The sequence below is a fragment of the Misgurnus anguillicaudatus genome, chromosome 10 (assembly GCF_027580225.2).
Source record: "Misgurnus anguillicaudatus chromosome 10, ASM2758022v2, whole genome shotgun sequence".
In the NCBI taxonomy this organism is placed as follows: domain Eukaryota; kingdom Metazoa; phylum Chordata; class Actinopteri; order Cypriniformes; family Cobitidae; genus Misgurnus; species Misgurnus anguillicaudatus.
Window position 1 is genome coordinate 28,567,729 of NC_073346.2, and position 12,223 is coordinate 28,579,951.

The 12,223-nt window shown below is 35.9% G+C and overlaps 1 protein-coding gene across 1 annotated transcript in view; it reads right to left on the reverse strand.

Moving 5' to 3' along the window:
• ptprub (protein tyrosine phosphatase receptor type Ub) overlaps positions 1-12,223 on the reverse strand; it is a 269,588-nt gene that overhangs the window by 9,377 nt on the left and 247,988 nt on the right. The window contains exons 24-28 of the mRNA XM_073872305.1: positions 11,621-11,775; positions 10,551-10,686; positions 8,525-8,674; positions 3,368-3,682; positions 2,163-2,288 (exon numbers count right to left, since the gene is read on the reverse strand). Coding sequence (XP_073728406.1) covers positions 2,163-2,288; positions 3,368-3,682; positions 8,525-8,674; positions 10,551-10,686; positions 11,621-11,775 — 882 coding nt within the window. The remainder of the gene's footprint in view (positions 1-2,162; positions 2,289-3,367; positions 3,683-8,524; positions 8,675-10,550; positions 10,687-11,620; positions 11,776-12,223) is intronic.

Here is a 12,223-nt window from a genome sequence, read left to right on the forward strand (position 1 = left end):
ATCTAACATTCACACAGATAAATGTGCACTGTACACTAATGACAAGGAGGAAATTGCGAGACCTTGTGTGGCATGCTCATTAATGCATATTTCACATTTACAGCCACATGACAACTTATTTCACCATCTGTCCTCGTCTTGCAGTGTGAAGTGTCATGTGCTGATGGTATGAAAATGGAAATAGCTTTTTCTATGCTCTTTGATTGGTCTTACAGCTTTGGCTGACAAAATATATTGGAATGACAAACTCTATTTATTACACCACCACTTTACCTCGTACTCCTATTAAACTGTGATCTGAATTTAACATACTGTAGCATAATGGCCATCGGTGTAATATAAAGGCAACCGAAAAAGACATTGAAAGCTGCATAAAAGCCACACTTTTTAACCTTGTGGCATTAAGCTTACTGTTAAATGCCAGACAATAATGACAAACCTGCTTCAAGATATGAAAATGTATTCTGAGAGAATATCATAAAATCCCTGAGGTGGGTTTATAAGGAAATTACACAGAATCTTGGTATTTTTAAAAAGAAAATCAGGGGGCTCATTTAGCACAGCTGGATAGCTCTATATACCTAACATATACCTTTAATGACCCATAGGGAATGAGCCAGTAATTCTTACTTTCAATGTTACTGTATAGTGTCATTTTACATAATTGCTGAATTGAGGCAATTTTACTAATTGTTTTACAAAAACAATCACGATTAAACTGATTAAAATTCTTAGGGCTACTGGAGTGACACCGATATATACATTAATATTGTATGCTACACTATATAAAATATATATTAAAGGTGCAATAGAATGCATTGATACAATATGTTAAATCTATCTCCATAGAAGGTATGTGACTTTAAGTGCAAAAGTTCACCCAGAAACGGATTTACATGTCCATTTACAACCCTAGGATTTGTCCCTAGAAGGACATGGCCTGTTTTTACCTTATTTGGAAGGGTCATGAATAATAATGTTGTGCTCTGCTCTGATTGGCTGTTTCACAGTGCGGCTTGTGGCAGTAGCTCACAGCAAACAAACTTTATATGTTTGAGTCTGTGTTTGAGGCTGAAGATACAGACTTTGAGGAAAAAACAATTGTTTGGAAATCTTTTGAGTGGAAAGTTTATTCGTGTTTTTCAGTATGGATCTGCAAAATGTAGAACTTTAGCCTAAATGTTAATTAAGGGGGACACTCCACTTTTTTAAATATGCTAATTTTCCAGCTCCCTAGAGTTCAACATTTGATTTTTACCATTTTGGAATCCATTCAGGTGATCTCCGAGTCTGGCGCTACCACTTTTAGCAGCTAAGCATAATCCATTGAATCTGATTAGACCAATAGCATCGCGCAAAGAAACCCAAACGAGTTTCCATATTTTCCTATTTAAAACTTGACTCTTCTGTAGGTACATTGTGTACTAAGACCGACAGAAAATTTAAAGTTTCGATTTTGTAGGCAGATATGGCTAGGAACTATACTCTCATTCTGGCGTAATAATCAAGGACTTTGCTGCTTTAACATGGCCATGTTACGGCAGCAAAGTCCTTGATTATTACGCCAGAATGAGAGTATAGTTCCTAGCCATAACGGCCTAAAAATTTGCAACTTTTATTTTTCTGTCGGTCTTAGTACACGATGTAACTACAGAAGAGTCAAGTTTTAAATAGGAAAAATATGGAAATTCTTTGGTTATTTTTAGCGTGATGCTAATGGTCTAATCAGATTCAATGAATTATGCTAAGCTATGCTAAAAATGGTAGTGCCAGACCCAGAGATCAGCTGAACAGATTCCAAAATGGTAAAAATATAATATTTAACTCTAGGGGAGCTGGAAAATTTTCAAAAAAGTGGAGTGTCCCTTTAACATATAGCATAAACATTTTTCCACTAGCTCAGCAGTAATTTAATGCTGGAGGTGTACATCCCGACTGTAACATCACAGTCTGTGTTACAGGTATGTTGAGATTTGCCTCTTTTTTTGTGGTCTTTTGCATGCATGAGTTTTACATAAGGAGGAAGCAATAGTGTTGAGGATCATGATATGTCATTACCATGTACAGAACTCTTATTATATATCTATGTCAAGGTAAATACAGTTTTTGATTCTATGGCACCTTTAAATAAAATATATTACTGAACTTATGATGAAACTCACTCGTGTCACGTTTTTGACCCGAAAGAGACGGGTAATGATGTCCTCATCTGCAGACATGGACAGAAACTCCACTTGCATAGGACCATATTGCTGAAGACCTGGTTCAGGCCAGTACTGCACACAAGGCTGGAGAGAGAGCGAGAGAGAGAGAGAGAGAGAGAGAGAGAGAGAGAGAGAGAGAGAGAGAGAGAGAGAGAAATAAGTGCAATGAGAAACCATAACTGAGCATTACAAGGTCTTTATGACCATCTGGCATTTATATATGGATGAAGAAGATTCTTGAAGGTCAGTTGTCTATCAAGAAAGTGCTTTTTCTACATATGGTTTTATTTTATTATTATTTTTTTTACTTTAAAGAAGAGTTTGAGACAAAGAAGCAAATGGGTTCTGAATACGCATAGTCTCTAAAGACAAAGGGGTTCTGGAGGAAAAATGTATTGGAGCAAATATGGGTCAAGAGAAAAAGGCAAAAGGATTCTACTTATATAGGACATTTAACCTATAGGTTTACCTTCTGTTAACTGGTTAAGCTAATTGAATATGAATGCTTCGTAAAACAACCAGTACACCAAGAGGACAATTCAAAAAATCCAAAACGAAAAAGCAAACATACAAAACCATCGATATGATCGCTATCAAAAAACAAACAAACATAGAATTTCACAAAATGTATCTGACACCCAAAACAGCAAATCAATATTTTGATTCCTCTCAAAATTCCTCTAGAATGCTGAAATTTGACATCCACACATCTGAAACAACGTAGCGCTACTGAACTGGGCAGAAATTATACCGGCAGAGACAGTGGAAGAACATTAATGACAGCCCGGCGAGCGAGGTGATAAATATTAATACTCATGGGCCGCGGAGAGCAATCAAGCGAATGAAGAAGAGAGAGAAAGAGAAAATGACAGGACGAGAGAGACGTTAATCCACCACACGGAGAAAAATGAACCGAGGGACTGCGAGAGTGATGCCGAGTAACCAGCGACACGTTAGCGCATCAGGCTTTTCAGAGGCGGAACGCCACTTGGCAACTCGAAAGGAAGTCGTATGTAAATGAGACTTGAGTATTGGCTTATGAATATAAAACATTTCAGAGAGAGATTAAGAGAAGCAGGGGACAAAATAGCCTAAACAACTTCAAAGGACACGCAGTTAAAAAACACTGATAAAGACGTCCTCTTGGATGTGCGGATGCTCACCCAAGCAGAGTTGGACTGGTTCAGCTGATTCAGCATAACCACAGAGGTGCATCCATAGTCAAACACCAGTCTCCAGAAGTCAGAGGTCGTGCCGGGCAGCGGATGAGGGGTCACTATGAAGGCAGCGGGGCGGTGGAAACTGTCCATCAGCGCAGCATTGATGTAGTTGTTGCTCTCGCCCTCAGTTGTCACCAGAAAAGCCAAAGCGCGGTCCGGAGGGAGAACGTCCATGCTGCGGTTCTTCTCCCGATTTCGCGGTAAAAGGGCAATACTGCACTCCTCAACGTCCAGATGAGGTGTGACAGAGTTTAGCGTCTGAAAAAGAGGGACAGTATGAAAAAAATTGATGATAAACCGCTGAATTAGGAGTACTTGAGGCTTTATTGACAACTTTGTGGTCAAACAGCTGACAATGTGGAAACTTTATGGCCATGCCCACTTTTAAAGGGGACATGTCACAATAATTTTTTAAGATGTCAAATAAATCTTTGGTGTCCCCAGAGTACATACGTGAAGTTTTAGCTCAAAATACCATATAGATAATTTATTATAGCAGGTTAAAATTGCCACTTTGAAGGTGTGTGCAAAAATGTACCATTTTGGGTGTGTCCTTTAAAATGCAAATTAGCTGATGAAATGCAAACACTGATCACAACGATGGTAGTTTGTTGCAATTGAAACTAAATTGTGCTGTGAATTATTTCTCTCTCTCTCTCTCTTTCTCTCTGCACTGAATGTCTGTGCCGTGGTTGGATAGTGCAAATTAAGGGGCGGTATTTTTATAATAAAATCTCCTTATGACATCACAAGGAGAGCCAAATTTTAATGACCACATTTTTTACATGCTGGTTAACCAAAACTAAGTTACTGGGTTGATCTTTTTCACATTTTCTAAGTTGATAGAAGCACTGGGAACCCAATTATAGCACTTAAACATGGAAAAGTCAGATTTTTATGCCATGGCCCCTTTAAATATTCAATCAATTTGCAATGGATAAGAAGCCTTGCTTTACGTTTTCTCATTAAATATCTTGTTTTATTTCAAGGTAATATAATGTAAAGGCAGCAGATAGTGACAAAAAGTAAAAAAACAACATTTAAGAAGGAATTTTTACCGGCATAACTGTGCATATCTAGGTATTTTGCATAAACAATATTTTGTACTGGGTGAATGCAGATGTATCCTTGATCTGACAGCAGCTTGTAAGTTCAGTTTTAAAAAGCATTTAAAGCCACTCGTCCATGTAGTTACTGTCATTGCTAAATACATATAAAAAAAAACAACATCATAAATGAACACAGTTTCTCACAGAAGATCTTTCCAAATACAGCAGAAATATTCATACCATACCAAAAGCTAAAGAAGACATTTGCTGATGTCTAGTACAGCTAAAAGAATAAATAACCACAAATCTATAAAATAATCTGACTTAATAGCCATAACACAATCTACATGCTTTAATCCAAATCCGCCTTTATACGCTTCTATTACTAAGCCGCTCAGCGAGAAATCGTTTGCAATTAACGCATTACAAGTCCGAAAAATTCAGTGTGGAGGTAAGTGCAGGAGAGCAAGGATAGTTCAGTCTGCCTCCCTGTGAATCAATAAAGGAATTCTCAGTAACACGTGGAGTCGTCCATCTTTTATTAAATAAACTTCACCGGCCTTTTACTCCCTGTGCAACTGAGGCAAAGTAAAACATGGCCGACTACAGTTCAGAAAGAACAGGTTGTTCCCAATGGACAATCAATGTAAGCCGCTACATACAATGCATTATTATTAGACTTTTCATTATTTATGTTTGGCTTACTGATAAAACAATAACTACTTTAGATCCTTCAGAACAGTGTCTACTTATGATAGCCTTCAACTCAACCCAAACTATTTTTTTAGAAAAGCAGCTAGAATCTAAATGTAACAACATTCAAGCTATAGGAGGCAATGGGTCTCATTCACTACTAATTGCATACACTTTTCGTACGCACACTTTAACTTTATACGCACACTTCAACTTCTCACGAAAACATTTTGCCTAATTCACAACAATTCTTATACTTGTTCTTACGTTAGTGAATTTGGAGTGTTCTGCGTGCACAAGGTGGTAATTTGCATAAAACACGCCCAAACCAGCTCCATATAAAGGCTTTGCACAGCGCTGGTCCACAGAAAATTTGAGAGTAGTTTGTCATAGGAGCAAAAAAGCTTGAAAAGAAATCTATGATCATATTTATTATCGGATAAGTTCCGTTTTGCTTTGCATTTTTTATTTGGGAGGTTTTGCTGTCGCTGAAGGAAGCCAGTGCTGTCCACGGAGTAACATTAAATAAGTATTGAATGTGTTAACAAATATGACATTTAATTAATATGACAGAGATGCGCGTCTGTATCTAAAATAAAACAGACTGGAGATCAAGTGATTGACGTTTGGACTTCTCATTACATTTACATAATGTTTACATAAGGCATTAAGCAGACGCTTTCAGAGATTTAAAAAGTGAGGAAGGAAAGCGTGAAGATTTGTCATTACGTGCATCTTCTAGTAAAAATGAGTAGGCTATAATAATGTATAACATAATGCATATAATAATAATATAGATCATGTATAATAATGTATAATACAGAAAATATTATAATATAAAATATAATCACTTAAATTGTATATATAAACATTATCATACACGTTATAATTATAGCCTAGTGTTTGATTATTGCGTACGAGTGGTTTTAGGTTTTCTTGAAATTTTGCAAACATTTAGAAGACATTTTAATACAAACGTTTTTGATTAATCACAATTTGTTCATGAAAACATCCTTACACACATCACACAGACAAATTTGTGCGTGAATGAGACCCAATATCTTTAATATAAAACAAAATATATATATTTTCCACTTGGTAATCAATAACCTAATTAATACCTTACTGGGTTTAAGTTTCAATATACTCTCACAAAGAAAGGTACAAAAGCTGTCACTGGGATGCTACAGTTTAAAGGACCTAATATATACCATTTAGGTACAGATATGTATACAATATTTATACCAAAATGAGGTATTTATATGGACTCTTTGGGTACAACAGGGTATTTTTTGTAAGGGTACTGCCTCAGTGACATCTTTTGTACCATTGTTTCCAAAATTATATATTATTTTGTGGAGAGGTTTTATATGTGATCCTCTCTGTGAAATCCTGGCTTAAGTTTATAATCTAATTTTGAGATTGGGAGTATCAAAGTTTGATTTTAATTACTGATTTAAATATTGGACAAAAGGCCTTACTCAGAGAATATTAAAAATATCACAGACTATTCTTTACATTATATAGAAAACATACATTGAGTTGGGTTTTGACAAACTGGTTAATGTGTAGGTATACTGCAGGCATCTTCTGTTCAGAGTCAAAACCATTTATCAAACGTCCTCCGAATATCTAGCCATACAGTAAGTCTCTGTTGAATACATTCATTTCACAGTCTAGATCATTAATCTATGGCACAATGTTTGTGTCTCACTGTGTGCGGTTCAGTGTCTTGTTTGACTGCTGCTGCCAGCCTTGTTTTGCTCCTTCGAGTAGCTTGAGCATTGAATTATAGCTTTATTGAACCCGTTTATTCTCTCTTTGCTCAGACTGCGTTCAAAGATACGCTGCAACAAAATATTATCTGTTATGAAAACTGTGTAGTGACTTTGCAGAAAGGAATCATTATGGAAATACTCACATAATGATTCTGCGTGTGAAGATGATTTTATATAACCATAAAACTTTACAGTAAATTGGTAATCATTTGAAGAGATCATATCCTTAAATAAACGTTAACTTTCCTACTTAAAATATCACCAACTACAATTCTGTCACTAAGCATATATATCAATGTTGAGTAAGTTGGCTTAAACCACAACTAAACAATATCAGGAAACACATTTTTTTAGTTGTAGCATACTGTAATTTAGTTGTGAGTTGCATTTTTTATTTTATTATGATGTAACGCTGGCTTTTTGGAAGATGTCAGAGCTAAAACTGTATCTTATTTAAGTCAGTTTCCAACATTATATCTTTACCAACAACAACAAAAAAACTTTTCAGTGACAACCAATTTCTCTACTTATATTGAATGTGAGATTGCTGCATGACATGACACAATCACAACCAGTCAGAAGATTTTAGTTATGTGGAGCAGGGATACAGTACACACTTCATAATGAGCAGAGGTACATCTATATCACGGGGCGTTACCCTTTCAAAACATACACCTTTTTGTACATATTACTACCTTAAAAGTACATATTGGTACATAACTGTACTTAAATGGTACATATTAGGAATTTTTAAAGGGTACCGTCCTAGTGACAGATTTTGTGCCTTTTTTCTGACAGTGTACATAAAACAGATTTGCCATACCATGTCATTTCACACTAATAACATGTAAACACTATATGGGTGATTCTCACGAAACCATTGAAACACCACGGCACTAATGATTTTAGCTTTAAAATGTGTAATATAGTAACATTAAAAAGCATCAGAATTAACACAATACTGTGTTCTACCTTGCACAATGTGTGATTTCAACATAAGAATTTATAATGTTATCTCATTTTCTGCTGAAATTCTCATTACCACAATGTGTCCGGCTGTGTTTGAACATGCGTTATGTTGTAATTTAATCAAATTAACACAAAAATATTGAGAAAAAAAAATAAATGGATGTTTTGCTAGACTACTTTAGATGACAGAAAAAATATTTACTGAATATTCATGTATAATAATAATAAAGAAAAATTAGGAAAATTATGTGTCCATGCCTGATGTTCTCATCCTCCGCAACACTTTTTGAGAACAGTTTAAGCACACATACAGAATTTTAATAAAGTTTGATTTTGAGTGACCAAGCACATGGACCAGTTACTTCAAGATGGCGACCAGGTAAGATTTTTTAGGACTAATTTTTAAAATTATGTTACAAAAAGTGTTAAATGATAAGTAAAAGTTTTTAAATTAATGCTCCCATTTACTCCAGACTTTGTTTTTCAATGTCTGGTGGGAAAAAAAAGTAAATTTAAGCAATTTTTACATTTTCATGCTTGACATTTTTAAAACCAAGTTTTCGTGAGAATCACCCATATACGTTTCACTTAAAACAAAGAGATTTAAAGACCTGGAACTCTTCTCGGAGCTGTGAGGAGTTGCTCTGAGAATCCACTCTCAGCATCTCTTTATAAGCCAGAGCGAACTCATTCACCGGGATGGCCGTCTCCCCGCACAGACACGCCTCCAGAATCGCATCATGAATGAATATGTACTGCTCCTACATAAAGAGTCAAAACAGTTTAACTAAATAAAGGAAAAAATGTCATTATTAAAGGGATAGTTCACTGAAAAATTAACATTTTGTCATTATTTACTCACCCACAAGCTGTTCCAAACCTGTATCAATTTATTCGTTTTTCTAAATACATATTTTGAAGAATGTTTGTAACTAAGCAGATCTGGGGTGCCATTGACTTCCATAGTAGAAAGAAATGAAGAGTTTGGTTTCAAAACGCAATAATAAAAACATTTTACAGCTGATTGCTGTCAAAAAAAGTTCAGCGACGATGTACCAATTATAACAGCAACAATGACAATGTTATTGATATGACAAAGTAAGTGTTTTGATTAATGCCAATAATGTTTATTCTTTTTAATCAGTTTATAACATGGCAAATATGAATTTATATTTATATATTGATTCAATAGATTTATAGCATTTTTGTGGAAAATCTATGGATTATGTATTTTAATTATTAATGTTATTATAACCTAAAGATGCTATGTGAAAGTTTGTAACAAAAAAATGTGGTTTTCATCTTGTCCCTTTAGAAATCACATTTTTACCGAAATTAGTCAAAATTGATTTATTTGAAACTAAACTCTTCAAATATTACTATGCTCCAGAAATGGTGCCCCAGATCTGTTTGTTTATTATCATTTTTTAAAATATCTTCATTTATTTTAGCAGAAAGAGCTTCATACAGGTTTGGAACAATTTGACGAGGAGAAAATTATTTTTTATTTAATGAAAGTTAAAAAATTTTGGTGAACTATTTTAACTGAGCGTATCCTTTTAACTCGCATTGTAAAACACAGAACATTTTATCTGCATTGATTTTAGCAAAACACTTATGAATAAATGCCACACAGGAGACATTAATGGATATTATGATACATAAATGAATTAGAGTTATAAATCACTTCTTTGAAATGGAATTTTAAAGAGATTCACAGAAATTGTTCATACTTATCAACTCTAACACAGATTCAGTTTAGCAGAAACACTATTAATAACTGTCTTACTAATAAAAGGAAAAATTGCTAGTCTAACATGTCTTTTCGAAATGCAGTGGCCAAATAAATATCGCATTAAACTGCAATTTTTACCACATTACCAGACTCTATTGGGCAGTTTCCCAGACAGGGCTTTAGTCTAGTCCAAGACTAAAATGCTTGTTTAAGCTAAAAACTGTTTGCACTGACAAATCTTAAAATATATTAGTGCCATTGTTTTGTTTTAAAAATCATTTAAATAATATAAATAAAGTCTAGTGCTGGCTTAATCTAAACCCTGTTTAAGAAACCACCCCTATATATTTGATATCAGACAGCCCACTGCACATGTAATTGGAGTCTAGGACAAATCATATAAAAAACAAAGTCAAAAAAGATTATGTGCAAAAAAGAATGATACTGAATATACTGTATTGTATCTAGAGGTCAACAGCAGAACTTGTTTAACCTCAATGTAAACATAACGCGTGCACTCTGTGATCGAGCATACATTGCTTTAGATAAGCAAACACTTGGATGGAATTAATTAAAGCATCTAGTCAATAATTCCTAATGTTATAAACAGTCAAATGACTAAGGGATTTACATAATAAAGTTTGTGTATGCAAATGTTGGCACATCTAAACGAAAACACATGCCTTCGTAGAGCGGACAGATGCAACGAAGATGAATATTTCAATGTGTTCACGCCTATCAACACAGTTTTCCCTGTATTCCAAGGCTAAACATCCTGAATATTCATAGCGACTCCTACGGAGCTTATGACTATGCAAATTCAAGGTGTCATTTGATAAGTCTGTTGCCCTGTTGTCTGGGAACAGGGAATTATGGGTATGTGCGTTTGTGTGTGTCTGCACCTCTGTCTGGATCATGTTTATACGGCGAGAGCAGAGGGTCTTCACGCAGTTGTAGATGTCCACCACACCCTCGCATTCAGCCATGTCCAACATTACATCCAGTACAATATAGCAGCCGGTTCTGCCCGCTCCCACACTGAAAAAGTTCAAAAAGAGGAGATATGCTATACACAATCTAAAACTTATATACCATAAACACTTCTTACCCTAAATCCATCCTGAATAACACACATTTACACAATAGGTAGAGTGTAATGATTTCATTTTTTATGTAAGTATGCGGTACTTAAAAATGAAAGCTAAAATTAAGTGGGACAATCCAAAATACTGTATACAGTTTACCTTATACATTCTGTACATAACAATTATAACAACACATTCTCACCCCATGGCGTCAATATTTGACGCACTTGACCATGCGTCAATATGTGACGCGGAGGGTTACCTTTCGCATCATTTTTTGACGAACTGGGGACTTCAATACTATTACGTCCGTTGCATTCTCTTTCCTATTTTCTTACCATTTTCGCGTCGGTTTAGGGTTAGATTACGCGAAATTAAACAGTTGTCACCTGGCGTTGGGGTTAGAGTTAGGTACGACAGTTGTCACCTGGCGTTGGGGTTAGAGTTAGGTTTGGGTAGGGATGTCATTATGTAAATCTAACCCTAAACCGACGCAAAAATGGTACGAAAATAGGAAAGAGAATGCAACGGACGTAATAGTATTGAAGTCCCCAGTTCGTCAAAAAATGACGCGAAAGGTAACCCTCCGCGTCACATATTGACGCATGGTCAAGTGCGTCAAATATTGACGCCATGGGGTGAGAATGGGTTGATTATAACCAACAATCTTGAGTACATGGTACAAACATGATATCATCAATGCACCACCATGGTTCACTACATATACCTCTTGATAAAGACCACGGGTTTAAAATGATAAATGTAGAGTCTACTGTGAGGCCAAAGTCTTACTGTGCTCTGCTGATGTATTAAACAATGAACACACACAGCATGTGACATACAGAGTGCATATCAAACTGTGTTACGTTGAATAAGGAGCTCCGTACCTGCAGTGAACCACCACAGGCCCTGCATCAGGTGGTGTGGAGGATTTGACCCGGCGAATGAAGGCTAGCAGACCAGTAGCGTGGTACGGGACTCCATGCTCGGGCCACGATGTAAAGTGAAACTGGCACACTTCGTGTTTGGCAGAGTAGCCTCTCTAAAAGAAAAACAAATATACTATCCATTTCTTTCTAAATTAGGTATAAAATGTTCAGACTAAATAAAATTGGCTAATTAAAACGTTCCCTGGAATGCTTGATTCTGATTGGTCAATCACAGCATACTGTGCCCAACACTGTATACAGTAGCAACTCTTATACATTATCCCTTATATCAAAGATCTCAACCCACTTTTATGCAATAGAACAGTAATGGTACGATTACAAGGGGCGTAAGCATTAACTCTTCCTATTCACTTTTAATAGGTGACGTCATGCGTTGCCAAACTGATCTGTCGGCGTCGCTTCCCTGCCATAGAGACAGAGCGCAGCGCGTCATAAGCTGAAAACCACGCCCACCGGGGGGAAAACAATCCAACCGTCTCCATTGACTTTGTATTGCGAGAGGCCGCATCCTTGTCATTTCTGGCTTATAACAAAAAACAG